Here is a 20,978-nt window from a genome sequence, read left to right on the forward strand (position 1 = left end):
GCAAATAAATATATATTATATAACAAATAAGCTATATGCAGTATATATAATACAGAAATGTTGGCAGGGCAAGTATAAAATTGAAAGAAGGAAAAAAAAGACAGAAAAAAATATTTTAAATGTCATAGAAAAATGTTTGAAAAAACTAAAAGTAAATGAAAATATATATAATATTATTTCCAGCAAATAAAAATGTACAAATAGATTGCTAAAAGATAATGATAATGGTAAATAGTAAATAGTAATAGTAAATAATAACACAATTTCCACTTTGAGGTGAATCATTCCTGTCATGGATTTTCCTCAAATCAATTGGGCTCACTTTTCTGCTCGCTGAGAGCATTGTAATTATGTGACGTTAGCGGTGACCAAGAGTTTTTCATGGCTCTGTGATTGCAGAATGGCCTAATGATGCTGACTAAAGACTGCACACTCAGTATAGATGGCTAGATTTTTATTTTCAGCTCTGATGAGGCCTGAAGACATTTTCTTGTTCTTCTGTAAAGACTGTAAGGCACACACTCCCGTCTCGATGTCACATTAATCAGCGGCGGTTAAACAAACACAGGGTAGCAAATAGATATATATTATATAACAAATAAGCTATATGCAGTATATATAATACAGAAATGTATAAAATTGAAAGAAGGAAAAAAAAGACAGAAAAAAATATTTTAAATGTCATAGAAAAATGTTTGAAAAAACTAAAAGTAAATGAAAATATATATAATATTATTTCCAGCAAATAAAAATGTACAAATACATTGCTAAAAGATAATGATAAGGGTAAAAACGGGCTCGGCTGGGCCAGCAGAAAGGCCCTGTTATCATATGACTTTATAACACCTAGAATATCGCATTATGGACCGTTTTATGATAGATTTATGATGCTTTTTGGGAGTTGTTGGAGCTTCACAGCCCCTGTTCTTTGTACTATTGTGTTCCATGTTGTAGAATGACACGAAGGGTGAGTAAATAATAACACAATTTCCACTTTGAGGTGAATCATTCCTGTCATGGATTTTCCTCAAATCAATTGGGCTCACTTTTCTGCTCGCTGAGAGCATTGTAATTATGTGACGTTAGCGGTGACCAAGAGTTTTTCATGGCTCTGTGATTGCAGAATGGCCTAATGATGCTGACTAAAGACTGCACACTCAGTATAGATGGCTAGATTTTTATTTTCAGCTCTGATGAGGCCTGAAGACATTTTCTTGTTCTTCTGTAAAGACTGTAAGGCACACACTCCCGTCTCGATGTCACATTAATCAGCGGCGGTTAAACAAACACAGGATTGTTATTGCCTGCAGATGTACAAACGGTTTCACAGTCATTATCGTTTTCCCTCCATCATTTCATTAACTGTCACCCTTTTCACTCTCATTCCATTTCTCATTCTCTGGCTTGTTCTCGACCCTGAGCGCTGAACATCAAGCTCGGAGCTAAATATTAAGTGGCAGGTGTATTTAGTGACTCGTGTAGAACCTTCATAGACAGCTTTTTATGCTTGCATAACAAAGTAAACTGTCCAAGCAGGTCTTCAAGTACTGTGATCTGGCATTTGTCCTGACAAAGTCTTGTTCTTTTCAAAGTCCTATTGGGGGGGACACTCAAAAGTCCCTCCAAAATCATCTTTAATTAGAGTAAAGCAAGCTGAGCATATTCTCATGATTAAATTGTGATGTTAATTGGATTTAAGTGCGTACCAACAATATTAATGTAGCTTATACTTAGGTTTAGGGGAATAAACTAAAATAAATAAATCAATAACAGCATAAGGGCGGGGTTTGAGTGACATGAGGGAGAATACATAAGGAGAGAATTTTCATTTGGGGGAAATTATTAAAATACATTTTCAGAATAGAATATATTTGAAGAAAAAAGATAAATTAAAAGATAATTTATCTAAAGAAAACTTGACAAAAAAATTGTAAACAATATAATTATTATTTCTAGCATAAATATACATGTCTCACACACACACACACTAGAATATTAAATTAAAATATAATAAAATATAAATAAAATGATATATTAAATAAATGTGTGTGTGTGTGTGTATATATATATATATATATATATATATATACATACACAGTATATATAGAATCATTAAAAACCTGATCATTTTATATGAGGTTTGGGTGATATAATACCTCAGTGTATTGTGAAATGAGTTTATGTTCATCATAATCCATGCCATGTTCTGCCTCTGGTTCTCTTGCTAAATTTGAATGCAATCTCTCCTGCAAGTCAAGGTGACCATGGAACCTTATTAATGTTGTATCGCTTTAGGCTAATTGTTCCCTTCTCTCATCTCTCTCAGTCTCTCGCTCTCATTTACTTTAAGGGCTTCCTGTGCTTCCGCATCACAAGGTCAAGCAAATGTGTTTACTGAACATCAGAGGTTTTTCCACTGTCAGGTCTTTTTGTTTAGCCATGCTGAGACAGACCTCAAATCAACAGTGAAACTGCAACTTTCTTCTCTAAAGCAATTTATCTGTTTATAGTGAAAAAGAACATGCTGCACGACTGAACACAATCATAGTCAATCAGAATATATCTGATGCTGAATATATAACGATCCGGCAAAACTCAGCAGAAGTAGAAGCCAGCAAAATTCTTCTGGTTAGGACAAAACCTGAGATTTACATACAAGTGATTTTGCTGCTTGTCACTTCATCGTGCTGCACCTGGTTAGGAAATGCTCATGTCTTTTTAACGTGACTGTTTCTGTCTTTTTCACTCTTGCTGCAGGTTAAACATTTTGCTGGGCGGCATGACTCCATTCTACTTCCACCTGGTGAACGTGTTTCTGCACTGCGTGGTGACGGCGCTGCTCATGCTCACCTGCGAACAGTGTGTGTTTGAAGACAGCAACTTCTCTTTCCTCACCGCACTGCTTTTCTCTGTTCACCCCATTCACACCGAAGCTGTGAGTGGACATGCTCAGCATTTTGTATTTCTACTTATTTCGACCGTCATCTATTCTGAGTCCGTATGTGTTGTTGTATGGCAAGGGCTGTGCAATGGTAATAACAAAAATAGCAGTGTAAGGGTTTGGAGTGACATGAGGGAGAATAAATTAATTAATTAAATATGAGAGAATTTTCATATTTGGGCAAAATTATTTTTTTAAATTTATCGTGAAGAAAAAAATTCTATGTTTTGATCAATATAAATGCTATAAATAATATTTCATATTTCCATAATGTTTTAAATATATAAATATTATATGCAATTTATATGTCAATTATATAAATAGATGCATATATACAGTAATACATATATAATATGTAGAATCTATTTATTATCTATTAAATATTTTGATGTGAAATGTGAAAAACATCAGTAAAGAAAAAAGAAAACTTAACATTTAAAAACTTAAAATTAATTAATTAATTATCAGAGAATTTTCATATTTGGGAAAAATTATTTTAAAACATTTATTGTGAAGAAAAATCTATGTGTATAATATTTTTAATATATAGGTAATTTATATTATAGATTACATTATTATATTATATGCAATTTATATGTCAATACACATAAATATAAGAGAATTTTCATTTGTGCTCAAAATTATTTTAATGCATTTTCTGAATGTTATATATTTTTATGTGAAAGAAAAAATATTTTATTTTGCAGAAAAATTAATTGTTAACATTTAAAAAAAAATTAATTCAATTAAAAAATTTGCACATCTATCTATTTATATAAATGCTATAAATAATATTTAATCTTTATATAACATTTGTAATATATAAATAAAATGTGTGTATACTTTTATTTATTATTATTTATTTAATATATACAAAATTAATGTATTAAAATGTTTCAATAGTTAATGCAACATTCAGGATTTCTGTGTTTAATGTTTTATGAAATTTGAGGGTTTCTTTGGGCTTCATAGAGATGTGGACTGTGTTTGAGTTTTTCTACGGCAGGCAGTCTCTTTCAGAGCTGCAGTTTGTTAACAGTAGAGCGTTTGCTGGGTTGTTTGGAGTGAGTCCATGCCACCGAGCCAGACTCCAATCAGCTCTGTGTAAACACCATACATCAACAGCTGCATCCCACCACCATTAATGAGACTCACATTCACATTCACACCCCACACACACACACACACACACACACACACACACACAAGGCCACTGGAGGAGTTGCTGTCCTCAGAGTTTTGATTGATCAAGCAGAAATATAATTAGTCTCTGGATAAATAAAAAAAAAAAGACAAAGAGAAGGTGCTTTACTCAACTCTCTGTGTGTGTAGAATTATCATAGTTTTCTTTCTCGTTTATTTATTGCCACTTTCAGGGTAGGGAGCAAGAGATGAGAATTTAGAAATGATGGACGAATAGGGGATAATAGGATTGCGAAATGTCACAAGCCGGATTCAAACTCACATTAACTGAATGGGCACCATGGCATAATGTATCAAATATGCTGTTAACAGATTAGCATCCTTTTCTAACTGTACATAAATCAAGTTTTCAAACAAGTTTCATCACAATTTAAACCTCAGGATGTGATGTTCTCTTTAAAGGGCACTCCCTTTAAACAAGTATGCATAATGCTGTACAAAATAGTATCATTAATGTTATAAATTAATTTTTGAATTTTATAAATTTAATTAAAATAATTCTAAATGTTCTTTATACTTGATGAGTACAAGTTCATTTTTTGAGTTTTAATTAGATACATTTTGTTTTTATAGTTTATATATATAATAATTTTTTGTAGTGGGGTCAATAAATAATATATAATTTTATTACATTTATACAAATTTTAGATACAGTAAAAATTGTGATTTGTGAAATATATCAATTTAAAATAGTTTTCTATTTTAAAATATCTGCATATTAGAATAAAGGATCATCTGACAATAAATACTGGAGTAATGACTGCAAAAAATTCACCTTTGCCATCACAGGAATAAATTACATTTTAAAATATGTTCAAATAAAAAACATTCTTTAGCATTGTAAAAACATTGTGAAATATTATTACAATTTAAAATAATTTTTATTTTAACAATTTATTTTAATGTTTTTTTTATTTTGTTTTACTGTATTATTTTGCAGCCTTAAGAGACTTCAAACACCAAAAAAATCTTACTTATTCCAAACTTCTGACTGTTAGTGATGCTTCATCTCTTGCTTTCACTCTCCACTATCTATTACATAAAAAAAAAAAAAAAAACGTAAAATTTTTTGCCTCAAAATTGCAGCCTTGAACACATGCTCCATGGTGTCTTGTGAAACAAAATAGCAGTTATTTGGTGTCAATATGATATCCGATAAGGTTATCAGGTTACATCAGCTCCCTCGATGCATGCTAGAGATGTGCATCATTCAGCTTGTAACCAAGGGTTGTCCTCACAGCAGGGACTGCCGGCAGGCCATTGGCTAGTTGTTAGTCAAGAGGAGCATCACTTGACAGGCATCAGCAGGCTCCTGATGGAGGAGGAAAGGCCTCCGTTCACTGACATTCTGTCTCTCCCTGGAGACTGTACTGAAGCCTGCCTGCAACCTCACAGCCACCCGCCACTGGCCACTGCCCATATCGTCTTTTAATTGAAAAAAGCATTAGTTACACTTTTTTTCTCATTCTATTCTCCCATTCATGCAGTTTCAGACATTTCCGGATACATGAGTCATATTTTCCTGATCTTAACTTTTCTAGCACACTCGTTCACCGTAGTCTGTTTTTTAAAATCGCAACGCCTGCTCGGCTTTCAGCTGTGCGTGTGCGATAAAGTAAGTTTGTGTACGTTTCTCTCCACTATCTGTTCCTCTTAGGGTTTACATTTGCAGTGTGAGTGGAAAACAGTTTCTGGATTTGGTTTTGCAGTAGTCAGATGTTGTGTGTGTGTGTATTTGTGTGTTTGTGTGTGTGTGTGCAGACCCTCCGTTGGCAGGGCAGGGCAGAGCCCGACTGCAGCTGTTCTTGAGGAATTCCTGTCGAATTAGGTAATTGGCTGAAATGAGGTATAGCTGTGGGTCTTTCTCAAAAGTGCAGCGTTTCAGATCCCCATCTTGATATACAATCAATCCGTAGATGTGTGTGTGTGTGCGCGCATGCAAATTTAATTGTCGGGCTTAACATGGGGTAAGAAGTAGTCGCAATTGAAAACCTTTGAAAGGGCCTCAGAGATCTATGGATCCACTTTATGGACCAAGCGTCTTAAAACACAATAGGAACATGATTCTTTATTGTATAGTATGTGTCGATACTCTCTGCAACTGTCCAGGGTGAAATACTCCATTATAGGAGGCAGGATAACAGTTTATTAGAGCTGGTAATTGCCTGTTTGAAGCAATCAGTTGGAAATGTGTAGGAGGACAGGAAAGTTTAAATGATAACTGCAGTATTCCCTAGCTGCTGCATGCATTACGACATTAGGGTGGCGTTCATGTGCGCTTATCTCATAAATACTATTATTCCGACATGACCCAAAGGCAGCATTTATACACGCTTTTAGTGGGTGATTTTGTGTCTGCAATAGTGCTTTATTACAGCAACTGTGAAAGTCTGGCGCTAGATTTGCTGACAGGTCCACTGGCCCGACATTTACATCTGTATTCAGCCCATAAACACTGCAGCCGGACTGTAATACCACACAGACGCTGAGCTGTATTAAGAGCCGCTGGGCTTTATATGTTTACATTTAAGATGATGTCTCAGAGTAGTGAAAAACACACACACACACACACTCCCTGTCCCTCACCAGTGATGCGTGTATGGTGTGTTGCTCCGGGGTGTGTCTTCTGGAAGTGTGTGTGTGTGTGTGTGTGTAATTCCATGGAATTCTGCGTCTGGGGGATGGGCTTCAGAAACCCTCCAGATGTGGAGTGTGTCAACTGTGGGATCATTTGAACATTTGTGCCTCTGGCAAAAACAAGCAGGAAAAAAGTGCAAGAAAACAGATTGGAGAGGATAGGAGGACTTTATGGATGATGTACGTTTTTAGGGGGATGGGGAGATAAAAGGACGGAGCCGACAGTGCCAGGGAAATAAATCTCTCTCTCTCTTGCCCTCACGTTTTCGTTTTCTCCTTCCCGCTCATTCTCTCCCCTCATTTGATTTCGCTCTGCTCCATTTGTCTTAAAAAGAAGCTATCGTTAAATGTGCTGTGGCTCTGCTTCATTCCAAACACACACACATGTATCCACCTTTTCCTCGCACAGTTCACTCTTTCACACCACCCTTTATGCCACAATGGAAGTGAATATAATTAGAATGTAGGATGAGCGTCAGCACTCAAACTATTTTGGGAGAGAGACTAAATGACATTGAAATTATAAGCAAAATTACATTAGTATTTTATCAAGGAAAAATGAACAACTTGAAATTGTGACCAGTTACTTACAACATCTAAAAACTTTTTTATTTTACCAAATAAAAAGGACAGCACTTTTAGAGTTTCATCCCCCTATCTGATGTGAGCATAAGTATTGGGACAGTTGAACTTAAAGCAGATGTAAAGCTAATATTTAATTGCAAATCCCTTGCATTCAATCACAGCAGTGAGTCTGCGACACATAGACATTGCCAGACTCTTGGTTTCATCCTTTGAAATGCTTTTCCAAGCCTTTAATACAGCCAATTTCAACTGTTCCTTGTTTTGGGGAACTGGCAGTGTGTTTTGGGTTGTATGCTTAGGATAATTTGCTGTTCCTTTTTTCCACACTTTTGCTTTCCCATGACAGATAATAGTAAATCTTTGTCTCATCTGTCCATAAAATTCTGTTCCAAAACTCATCTGGCTCACATTTGTGCTTTTTTGCAAACTAATCTTGCCTTTCTGTTTTTGGTGCTAATCAGGTGTTCATTTTAACCGGTTAACCTTTAACTGACCATATAGAATTTTGACCGATTAATAAAATCAGTTAAACGGTTTAAAGAGTCTTTTTTTTTTTTTGTAGTTTATCAAAATATTTAAAAAGATTTGCTGCATGGTTAAAATACGCTAATTGTTAATCGGAATTGTAAAAGGTTTGCCTTTATTTGTGTACATTCACAATAAAAACAAATCTTTGTGCTTTTGTAAAATAAGCCTAAAGAAAAATAGGATGCCGCTTTCTGCTGATTTCTTTTCGCGCAGCACAAAAATGAACTGAAACTCTGCATACTAGGCTACTTGTTACAGTTTTTCTTTCATTTTCTTAATTTATTATTTAAGTAAAGATATATTTCTTGTATAGGCCTATTTATTCATTATCTATTTATCTATATATAGCCTAGCTTTATGATGTTTTTCTCTGCTCGCAGAAGCGCTGCAGGTGCGTGACGTGATGCATGTGAATCCTCATGTTCTGTTGTTTGCTGCTTTTTGCGCATGTAAAATGAATCCCCGGGAAACAAATGTTAGTATTTTTAACGGGTCACAGACACTTATCCTTTCTAATTTAATTCAATTCTAATTTAAAATAATCTTGTCGGTTAACTTTTAATAATCGGTTAACGAGCATCGGTTGTCGGTTAGGAAAAATAACCAAAACGAACAATCCTAGAGAGGTTTGCATCTTGCTGTGTAGCCTCTGTAATTCTGTGTCAAAGTCTCCTGCGGACAGTAGATTGTCAGACCATCACTCCAGCTTTCTGGAGGTTGTTGGTGATTTTACAGACACTTATTTTAGAGTTCGTTTTCACAGCTTTTATGATTTGTCTGTCGTCAACGGCTGTTGTTTTTCACAGTCGACCAGGTCGTTGTTGGTTGCTGAAGTCGCAAGTGGTTTCTTTCTCTTTCAGGACATTCCAAACTCTTGATTTCTTCATGCCCGTAATTTTTGATATACCTCTAATTTGGGTTCCTCTTTTCTTTTAGCATCCAAATCGCTTGCTTGTCTCTCAAAGTCAGCTCCTTAGTCTTCATCCTGGTTTGTGTGTGTCATCATCAAATGCAAGAATCAGAATGCAGAAGCAATGGCTATAACTGATACAACACATTCCTTGCTTTTAATATCTGAAGAATTAATTCAACAGGACACAGCTGATCACTTGTCTTAGAAACACCTGTGAGCCAACTGTCCCAATACTTAAGCTATCAGATAGAGGGATGAAACTCTAAAAGTGCTGATCTTCTTAGTTAGTAAAACATCTATTTGTTGAAACAGCTAATAATAAAATGTGACATTCTATACATTTGTCTCATATTCATCTTTTAATCAGATTTCTTGACTGCACAAAAAATGTTCTGGCCCAATACTTATGGAAGGCACTATATATACACAGTCCACATCTCTCTCTCTCTCTCTCTCTCTCTCTCTCTCTCTCTCTCTCTCTATTCATACTCATATATAGATATGCATCATGGATTTGAAATATGTCATGCTTGTGTGTTACAGGTATCTGGGATCGTTGGAAGAGCAGATGTGTTAGCCAGCATGTTGTTCCTCCTGGCCTTTCTCTCCTATATTAGGTAACAGATCTGACAATGAAAATGTAATGCATTGATTACAGAATTTATTAATTGATTGTAACTATCCAAACAAAGAAATTTAATATCTATTCATTTTTATCCACAAGTTCTTGAGCCTGTGAACGTGAAACCTGGTGTATTTTTTGTCAATATTTGTGTAAATTTTCTTTCCAGTTACGTCTGTGTAATATTATCAAACCGAATAAAGGACAAATTTCTGATTTCATGATGTGTTTGATTGCAATTCCTTACTAAATTGTTGTTTTTAGCATTATTGAAAATACCTGTAAATCAGACCAAAATAATCCAATTTATTTGACTTGCGATACATCAAGAAATCTGAAATTTGGTCATGACTTGATTCATTTATTGATATTATTTAGATTATTATGATTTGTATGCTGAAGAGAGCCATGAATTAAAATTGTAGTCAGACTATGCGAACCCCAAATTTTTTTTTTTACTGCCATTAACTTTCTAAATTGTTCGTCAGTCTTAATTTGTTCATTTCTTATTATAATCAATACTGAAAACAGTTGTGCAATAATTTTAAAGGAAACATTTTTTCAGGATTCTTTGCTGAATATAAAGTTTAAAAGAACAGCATTTATTTGAAATAGAAATCTTTTGTAATGTAATACACATCTTTAATGTCACTTTCGACCAATTTAATGCATCCTTACTAAATAGAAGCATTAATTTCTTTAAAAAGAAATGACCCCAAACTTTTGAAAAGTACGGTAAATATGGTGACTTTCACTTCTTTTTTTTTTTCTTCCAGGAGTGTGTCAGCGAGCAGAATGGCTGACGAGTTTCCCCCCACAGTGTCTGTCTTGTCACTGGCTCTCAGTCTGTTGTTGGGCACCTGTGCGATGCTGGTGAAAGAGACAGGCGTTACGGTGTTTGGTGTGTGTGTCCTGTATGATTTCCTGGTGCTCTGCCACAAACCACTCATCTTGTAAGTGTTTGTGTGTTTTCTTTGCCATAATATTAGTGGATGCTGATTATTGTCAGCTAGCATGGCTTTAGAAAGCTCTATGTGTCATTGTATTGGAATTTTTACAGTCAGCATGTATGACAACATGACATCATTACTATCATATTTTATCACTTTTCAAACAATTCTCAAATTGTCTTTGATTGGTCGGTCACCTTTTTGATTTAGATCTGAAATAGCAATCATTTACATCTCTTGCTGGTGTGCAGTATATCTAAATGGCATGTAAAGGGCTCAAGGAAGGCCGCCTGTCTCCGTCTATGACGGAATATTCAGTGGAATGTTTATGGAGAATTCCACTGTGGCTGGAGTATCGGAGCAGCCATATGCTTTCAATCTTCAGCCCAAGGCTGACACATGCAGTCGGATTTCATAGCACAGACACTCATTACATTCATTAGGTTGAAGTTCGACCGTCCCTGGACAGACATTGATTGGTTGTATGTACTGTCTGAAAATTAAACATGCTAATGCATGCGGACACAATGTTTGACCTGGGGTAGTGACCTTTTTAGGAACCAGTTTAGTATGTTGCATTTCCACAATCGAATATATTCACAATGATTCTCTTTTGTATAAAACATTTAATAACATGATGAATATTGCAATGATTTAAGGTGCTTTCTATTTAGCCATTTCTAAAAAGCTTGCCATTAGATTACTTTCACATTCAAAAACGCAGTGGCAGGTTCAATTAATTTAGATAAAAATGTAGGTGCAAAATGTCAGTTTTAATACATTTATTCATAACTTCATTAATTCATTTGCATGATTACTCAAAGAAAAAATGTTCACAGATTTGTCATTTATGTTTGATTGTGTGTGTGTGTGTGGGGGGGTTTCTATAAAAGTGAGTAAATACGACATTTTATGTTGATTATTTTAAATTAAACATTTTGTATCAGATTATCAGATATAATATAATGTTATATAATCAATATAATATAATAATGCTTTTCATTATTATAAAGCATTTTGTATCAGATTCAAAATGTTTGATGTAAATTCAATCTTAATAAATAAATTAATTAATTTAAAAAATATATACATATATATTAATTTTTTTCTAATTGTTTTAGTAAAAAAGTTCGGCTGTATAGTAAAAAATATTTTTTTTTCTAAATTGAAATAAAAAATTAAACTCTTAAAATATTACATTGAATATTGTCAAAAGGACTTCAAACAATATCACTATCATATAATATAATGTAATATAATATTGAAAATTAAAAAAAGAAACTGTTTGTTAGAAATTGTTTTGCTATTTGTTTTGGGAATTTTTTTTGGGCTGTTTGGTAAAAAAACATTTTTAATATATATATATATAATCATCCATTTTTTGCATGACCACAAATGACAAAATTTGCATTACAAAATATTTCTATTTATCACATACCGGTAGACTACTCAAATGAAAGCAAATTAGTTTTTCGCTTCTTCTGGTATCAAACAAATTGTGAGCAGACGATCTAACCAAAGATCAGCGTACAGATCTGCGATGAAGAATACACAAAGCAAACTTCCAATTACAGCTTGGCTCTTTCGTTGGGCTGTGGCAGTAATTGGCATTCAAAGAGAGTCAATCAGGCGAGACAAACAGCAATCGCACTCCCCGACTCAACCCAAACTCTCTCATTCTCTCTCTCTCTCTCTCTCTCTCTCTCTCTCTCACTCTCTCGCTTAGCGTCAGCCTCATTTGCTTCAATTACAGTCTCAGCTACTTAAAATGTGCTCCGTGTCCAGTGGGTCTTCACTCTCCAAGAGTGTGAAAAGCTGAACAAAGGGGCTCATCAGTGAGTGGAAAATAGTTAGGGACCCCTTGACTGGCCCTTGGGTTCTCATTACTGTAGGAGAAAACACGACCGAGATACCAGACTGATCCTTGAGTGCTGTGTGCAAACATTACACCCCTGTATACACATTCACACACAATCCCATGCTCATTCCTTTCCCCCCAGGCTAATAAGTTGCTATCGCAGCCTTGCCATTTTGATGGTGTAAAGAAACCCCTTTTTCATGGTTTTATGGTTTTATTATGACATTAACAGTCCTAACAGCATTTTAACCACTCCAAACATTTTAGCAACCACCTAGAAAAAACTTAGAAACCACAAATGATAGGGAATGTTATCTGGCCAACTGCAACATCTGTGATACAGTTTGCATGCATATTTAAATATATATATATATATATATATATATATATATATATATATATCATGTTGCAGTAATGCATTATGTTGTCTAGCACATATCACTACGGCACTTAAATTATGTTCAGTGCTGGCGATGTTTGTGCAGTTGAGTCTCTCGATGTTCCCATGTGTTCTGCCGAGATCAAAAACACAAGACATGCATCTATTTCTCCACATTAGTCACAGAGCACATAACCTCAGGGATAGCAGAGACCTCACAGATAAACATGACATCAAACATCCAGTAGCAGAAGCTCCTTTAATCCATTATTAAGACATTTAATATGGATAATCTGATGTTTGTAGCGTTTATTTGTTTACGGGCATGTGCCTAACAAAATATTTAGTGTTCATATATAAATCTTTCACATTATTTAATTATATTTAAAATAATTATTTAATTATATTTATATATTTATTTTTTAAATTTTTTTTAGAAATGTAGTATTTTGCTTATTCAATGAAAATGACATAACAGAAATCATGGATTGTGTTTAAAAATCTCCCAGATTTTAGTAACAGCATTGCAAGACTTATGTGCGTTTTATTTATTTATTTGTTTATTTTTAGTTTGACCTCCTCAGGTTGATTTTAATTAGTCTAATGATTGAGCACCTCCTTTTACTAACCATCTGTTGAAAAAGTACTAAAATACATTAAAAAAGTAAGAAAAATCTTTTTTTTTTTATTTTAAATCCCATTCAATGACAGTGCCATTTATATTTATTAGGTAGATTATTAGACTTAAAGTAATATTTATGAGCTAATCAGGCATCGTAGTAACAGGAAGTTAACAGACGCAGCAGAAAAGAACATCCGTGACACTTATACAAACAGAGTGACATGGGCTGTGGGTCGGTGGCAGGATTGATAACACTCCGCAGCCTTAAAGAACAGCAAAGGAAAGATTTTCCTTTCTCCGTCTACATCTCCCTCTAGGGAATGAGGGCTCTGCAGCTTTATTTGGTTTTTAAAAGTGCCCATAAACCTTTGCTGCTACCCATGACCCTGGGGAGGACACGAGACACAAACTCTCTCTCACACACACAAAACACACACAGTGTGGAGTGTGTGATTGTGACTGATAGTCGTTGTAATGCCTGCAGACATGCTGTCTCTCAGTGGCCGTTTTGGTGTGTGTGTGTGTGTGTGTGTGTGTGTGTGTGTGTGTGTGTTTGCACTAAAAGGGGTGGAGTGTCTCCTATAGGCTTTATTATTATTAAATGCATAAGATGACACTTGTTTTCTCTCCTGTATCTCTACACCAGTGAAATATTTATAAGAGTATCAATTACGAACTCCTCACAAAGACCTGACATTAACTAAGTAAATGCTCCCAATTCCATTAACATGATTGTTTGTCTGCGTTTGTACTGTTAGGAGTAGACGTGCCATAATCATCTTATTCCTAGTTGCTATAATGCATTTAATGGCACAGCAGATGTTGACGTCTAATTTGTATATTCATAGATGGGGGTTTAATTATGCTTGGTTGCAAAAATGTAAAAATTGGAGGCATTTTAAAATGAAACTGCTTTTGGTACTCATTTTATTCCCATAATATTTCCAAGTGAAAGAGCATATTTAATGAGGATAAAAGGTCAGACAGGACTTAATTTTGTCCACAGGACTTAATTCCTGTGCAGGTTTGCATTTTTAGGACTCCTCCCCTTCTGAAGCACGACCAGCACCAATTGGCTGAAACTTGGTGGCCTTGGTGATGTCATCAGAAAAGGAAATTCATTTCATATGCAGAAAATGTGTTATATTGTGATGAAATCTACATTTTATATTTTGAAAATTGTTTATGGAATAACATGCACAAATGAATCATTCACAGTAAGACTGGGAACTTCTCCATTGGTTGAAAATTAGTGGCCTTGGTGATGTCATCAGAAAAGCACATTTGTTTTAGAGGCAGAGAATGTGTTTATATTTTGATTAAATCTACATTTTATATTTCGATTTCTTTAGAACAGTATGCACAAATGAATCAGTCACAGAAAGACTGGGAGCTTCTCCACTGGTTGAAACTTGGTGGCCTTGGTGATGTCATCAGAAAATAAAAGTTGTTTCAGAGGTAGAGAAAATGTTTGTATTTTGATGTAATCTACACTTTTATATTTTTATTACTTTGGACTAACATGCACAAATGAATCATTCACAGTAAGACTGGGAACTTCCCCATTGGATGAAACTTGGTGGCCTTTGTGATGTCATCAGAAAAGCAAATTAGTTTCAGACACAGAGAAAGTGTTTATATTTTGATGAAATCTACATGTTATTTTTTTATTTCTTGGGAATAACATGCACAAATGAATCATTCACAGTAAGACTGGGAACTTCTCCATTGGTGGAAACTTGGTGGTCTTAATGATGTCATCAGAAAAGTTGTTTCAGAGGCGGAGATAAAACATTATTAAGACAATTTGTATTTTTGAATAACATCCACTGATGATCACAATAAGAACAGGAATGTGAATTAATGAATTTGAATTCATTAAACAATAATTGTTCAGTATAAAACCCCTCCCTATTTTCCATATTTTCTCCTTTTCTTGTAACCAGACAAAATGCCAGAAAATGGAAATAGCGATAAAGGGCAAGGATAGAGGCGGGAGGCTTGCGTTTTTTAAAATACTGTGCTGTCTTTGAGTTCAGTTACCGTTCCCTGGAGTACAATACGCTCTGAAAAGCACTGATGAGCACACACACACACACACACACACAGTCATTAAGCACAGCTCTCTGCAGCTCTGTACTGAATCAATCAGCAAAATTGCGATGTGATGCCTGAGCTCCACTCCTCCCCCACCTCCTTCTCTCGCCTCTTTTCTTTCATTCATCTCACCCACGTTTCCAGACACAGCTGTCATGGTGTCATGTCACGCTGAATTAAAATTCACTGTACATCACAGCACTCTCAAAGAAGGATGATGCCATTCCAGTTTAGAGTGGCATTTTAAAGAGGACTGTGAGAGTGTTTGTGTGCGTGTCTTTTCACTTGTTTTCTTGCTGCTCTGTTTTCCAAAATGGAGAGGTAATTAATTGAAAGCAGCAGTAAACAGATTAATATACCCGTAAAGTAATTCGCTGATGGTTTGATTAAGTCAGTAATTAATAAAAATGAGTTAATCAGCTGATTGAGTTATGGAGTCATTAAACGACTGTCACATCTGGTTATGCTTTTGTTCCAGGCACCTGTCGCACTCCAGGTTGAAGGAGCTCGTCAGAATTTCCATCCCATTCATCAAACGCGCTTGCGTCATCTCGTTACATGTAAGTAGCTACGTTTTACTGCCAAATGGCACAATGCTTCCTTTGGCAAGGCACCTTCTGAATTTAGCTGTTATTCCTTAGACTGTGCTTTGACTTAGTGCTTAAAGATCTGGGCTGGATTATACTTTCAAAGTTTTTGTGGCTTTTAGTTCATGTCTGTTAGCTTTGAGCTAGCAACCAACTAAAAGCTGGCAGATATGTGCGTTTACAATTCACTGTTTTTCTCTTCCAAGAAAATTAACCAAAAATAAATAACCCTAACCATGTCCAATTAAAAAGTGCTCTTTAAGCATACTTTTTCATGTCCCTCCCCCCAATATTTTTAACAGGATATTTAGCAAACCAGTTACATTAACAGAGGTTATATCTTATTTTTTTATTATTTTAGATATTTTATATAAAATATATATTTTATTATCTTATTGTTATTACATTATCTAATTTCATTTTTTTAAATTACATTTAAATCAGCACTGGCTTTTCTATCACATTTGCGTGAACCCCATGACCTCATCTGTTCACTTGTAGCAATTTTTTGAAAGTTTTTTACTGTGTTTTTCTGCAGGTTACAGTCATCATGTCTTTCCGTTTATGGTTGATGGGTGGATCCATGCCGCTGTTCTCAGAGCAAGACAATCCAGCATCCTTCTCTCTATATCTGCTCACCAGGTCGGCCTGGCTGTCATCCCTCACACATCTTTATTTTAAAAGAGTGAACAGAGAAACTTGTTAACATACACACAAGAGAAATATGTTCTCATTCACTGAAGACCAGTGCTGAGGAAAGTTACTTTTAAAAGTCATGGATTACAATATTGCGTTACTCCATAAAAGTAACTAAAAGTAACTAATTACTTACTTTTTGTCACCTGAGCCGGGCTTGCTGTTTTGTTTTTTAATAACAAAAAAGATACATTTTTGGCAACTGTAAAAGCCCTTTCGCACCAAAAGTGAAATTTGGTGAAAGTGAAAGTGGAATTCAGCTTCCAATCAACACGGTGACAGGAGAGGTATCAGTGAATAATTGGGAAAACAAAGTTGTGGTACTTATTTGAAAAAAATAACTCGTAATCTGAAAAACGTAATCTGATTTTGTAACTCACGTTACTTGTAATGTGGGGGTTTGGACTAAAATGCCATTTAAAACCAGTATGGGGTCTGATGTAGTTTGGAACGTACACATCCATAAATAACAGAAAGAGAAAACTGTTCTTTTACTCATATTTCTTAAAATACACATGTTATGACCTATTTGGGATTAGATTTGACACAAGTCAGGAGGAAACTATCCAAAATACAACTTTTTTTGTTCTTGTTGTTTTGACCCGGAGAGGATTTTCTTCCTCCTGAAAATATTAATTAAAACTTAATGACTTTGCTCACACAGGGTGACCAGCCTACAAAACATTGGGTAACACTTTAGTATAGGGACCAATTCTCACTATTAATTAATTACTTGCTTATTAGCATGCCTATTATTATCTTATTGGCTGTTTATTAGTACATACAGTGGGGCAAAAAAGTATTTAGTCAGCCACCAATTGTGCAAGTTCTCCCACTTAATATTCTGCATAACCATCTATATCCATAATCCTACCCAATACCTAAACTTAACAATGACCTTACTATTAATAAGCAGCCAATTAGGAGATTATTGAGGCAAAAATCATAGACAATGGTTTGTTAGTAGCGGGAATTGGACCTTAAAATAAAGTGTGACCAAAATTGCTTATAAATTTCTCGTTTTGCTAAATTATTACCAAATATTTGGAATCGTTAGCTCATAGGCCTCATTGATCTGAGCTTATGCACCTCCGTTTTTTTGAGTGAAAAAAGCATTATTTGTGGATAATTGTGGATAAAAGCTGAGATGCATGAGCTCAGATCAATGAGGCCTATGATCAATCAGTTCCTAAAAGAAATACAAAACCAATAATATTGAATCCAAGTTTGAATCCAAAATTAAGACATAGTATTGTATTTATTATTACTATTATTTAGTCATTTAGCAGACACTTTTATCCAAAGCGACTTACAAATGAGGACAATAAAAGCAGTCAAAACTAACAAAAGAGCAACAATATATAAGTGCAAATGACAAACATATATATATATTATACACATACACACACACACACACAAAGAAAAAAAAGTAGATAGAATAGAAAAAATAGAAAGCTAGTGTTTGTTTTTTGTTGTTTTTTTTAAATAAAAAAAGATACATATAGATAAAGTAGAATTAAAATAGAAAGTGCTAGAGTTAGAGGGTCAAATAAAGGTGGAACAGATGTGTTTTTAGTCGATACTTGAAGATGGCTAAGGACTCAGCTGCTCGGATTGAGTTGGGCAGGTCATTCCACCAGGAGGGAACAGTTAATGAAAAAGTCAGTGAAAGTGATTTTGTGCCTCTTTGAGATGGCACAATAATACGCCATTCACTTGCAGAACGCAAGCTTCTAGAGGGCACATAACTCTGAAGTAATGAATTTAGGTAAATGGGTGCAGAGCCAGTGGTGTATGATCATTGTGTGATGAAAGATTTATAAGCAATTTTAAAAGGCTGGTCATTTTTTACAGGGAACACCAAATTAGGTAAAGGATTTCAAGCACAGCACAAGGATTAAACTTTATATTTATTCATTTATTACATTTAGCTTTACGTTTATTAAATTATTTAACCAGGCGTTCTGTGCTATCTTTTTAGGTTTCTTACATATTGCTACCTGCTCGCCTTTAATGCCTGGCTCTTACTGGCTCCCATAGTGCTTTGCTACGACTGGCAGGTAAATGGCATCAACATGAACACACAGCAGTTCCGACATCTGAGTGAACGCTTGATGATTGCTTGAGTTGTGATTGACAGGTGGGCAGCATTCCTTTAGTGGAGTCTCTGTGGGATGGACGGAATATTGCTTCCCTGACTTTGGCTCTCGTCATGCTGGCGCTGGGCCTGAACTGTGTTACATGCTTACAGGTGAGCACACACACACATTTCCACATGTCAAGACAACCGCAGGAACCACGTCTCCGCAGACACGTTCTGTCATCATTTATGAAAAACATACCTTGTTCACACCGGGACAAATATCGTGCGCAATTATCGCCGACGTTTAACCCCTCGTGACTAAACAAAGGGCACCAATGTGAGTGTGCACACCGACGTGCAAAATGCGAGGCGTAAAAGCATCATTTAAAAAAAAAATAAACCGCCTCGGGCTCGTCTTTTTTGTTTTGACGCGCCGCGTTAAAAACTGGCCGACCAATTAGATTGCCGCTTTTGTTCACGTGCCTGGAGCTGCTGAAGTTACAGTAAAACACGACTTTGTGGCGCTCAAGCACAAAACAGTCTTGCCGAGCACACATTGATACCTAATGACGAAGAGGAAGTAAGTAGACCAAAGAAGATGCATCGAGGCAAGATGTGTTGCAAATTAGCTTCGGCTACAAGCACTATGGTACATGCATGGGATGATTGTTTTCATCTATGTTTATTGTATCAGTCCCCAACAAATAAAACAATAAATAAAATAAATAAAGATGAATGTAGAGCTGCTGGTCTCACTGGTGTCTGAACACAAAGAGGTTTATGACTAACGCGACAGCGGCTACAAAAATCTCGATAAGAGGGAGTTGTTATGGAGAGGAATTGCCGATCAAATAGGATTCGATGTGTACCGAGGTATTTCTGTTTTTCATTAAGCACCGTCTAATGTCAGGGAGTTAATTTGCATGTTCACTCGGCTCATCGCCAGCGAAAATCGCTTGGGTATGAACACAAAAGATGCGTCGAAAAACGTCGGCGATAAGCACGCACGATAATCGTCCCGGTGTGTAGGCCTACGAGGCTTTAGTCTATAGAGGGCCTCTGAATGGAGTTTGGCCCAGTGACATTTTGGGACGGACTGCGGATGACCTCTGTTTGTGCTGCCAACGATTCACCCTAATGACTTTCCAATCTGTCTCCTCGGGAATGTTTACTAGGCTAATTATCTCATGCAAAACACACACAAATATACACACAGGCCTGAGAGGAAGTTGATAGTACCGATTTGTGGACGTGAATGTTATCAGCACATTTTTATACAAGCCTTTGTCATTTCTTGACACAGTCATTGCATGTCTGCTCACTTGTTGATGAATCTGAAGTTAATTAATGTTTCTGATGGACTGGAAGGCAGAAATCAATATGAAAACATTCATATTCTATCTGTGGATATGAGAGTGAGACTCCAGACAATAGCTTCGGTTTTATTATAAATTTTTTATCAGCATATCAGCCTATTGAAAGCAAACCGAGCGTGATACAGTTATGATTTCATCCCCCCCCAACCTCTCTTATTCTAGCTTTGATTTCATAACCAATTCTTACCTTTGTATCGACCCTTCATTCCTCAGCTGTCATATTTAATGAACTTATACATCAATTGAAACAATGCTAGCTCATATTTCAAGGATGCACACTCAAATAACAGTAATAAAGATATGGGAGCTCTATAGCAGTGTAGAAAAGCCCATCTTAGTAGTGCAAATATTGCCTAGAGTCAGTAAAAAATGTGTCCGACATATCATCAAGTGTGCTTTTGTGTGTGTGTTGTGCATGTTTGTGTTTGTTTCATTTCTGTTCATTTCACCCAGAATACCATAGCAATGCAGTTAAACACGCAGAAAAACATCGCAACCTCATAGTAACGTCCTAATAACCTCATAGCGACACAGTTAAAAACCACTCAGAATACGATAGAAAACACATGCAAATACAAAAAACATCAACATATTATGAAAACATCTTCATCAGTTTAACAACACATGCACACAACACAACCAAAAACAGAAACACACTACAGATACTCACAACGCAACCAAATACAGAAACGCACTACAAATACAAATGTATTTGGTTGCGTTGTGAGTAATTACAGCACGTTTCTGTATTCTGTTTGCGTTGTATTTGCAGCCCATTTCTGTATTTGGGAGTATTTGCTGCATGTTTCTGTATTTGGTTGCATTGAGTATTTGCAGTGTGTTTCTGTATTTGTTTGCATTGTGAGTATTTGCAGCATGTTTCTGTATTTGTTTGCATTGT

The 20,978-nt window shown here is 35.5% G+C and overlaps 1 protein-coding gene across 1 annotated transcript in view; it reads left to right on the forward strand.

The window, feature by feature from the left end:
- LOC107580673 (transmembrane and TPR repeat-containing protein 1-like) overlaps positions 1–20,978 on the forward strand; it is a 49,571-nt gene that overhangs the window by 3,037 nt on the left and 25,556 nt on the right. Inside the window, exons 2-8 of the mRNA XM_016266345.1 lie at positions 2,758–2,935; positions 9,351–9,424; positions 10,206–10,382; positions 15,814–15,895; positions 16,461–16,564; positions 18,600–18,678; positions 18,759–18,869. Of these exons, the coding sequence (XP_016121831.1) occupies positions 2,758–2,935; positions 9,351–9,424; positions 10,206–10,382; positions 15,814–15,895; positions 16,461–16,564; positions 18,600–18,678; positions 18,759–18,869 (805 nt within the window). The remainder of the gene's footprint in view (positions 1–2,757; positions 2,936–9,350; positions 9,425–10,205; positions 10,383–15,813; positions 15,896–16,460; positions 16,565–18,599; positions 18,679–18,758; positions 18,870–20,978) is intronic.

The sequence above is a fragment of the Sinocyclocheilus grahami genome, unplaced genomic scaffold (genome assembly GCF_001515645.1).
Source record: "Sinocyclocheilus grahami isolate Dianchi unplaced genomic scaffold, SAMN03320097.WGS_v1.1 scaffold33.1, whole genome shotgun sequence".
Taxonomy (NCBI): Eukaryota; Metazoa; Chordata; class Actinopteri; order Cypriniformes; family Cyprinidae; genus Sinocyclocheilus; species Sinocyclocheilus grahami.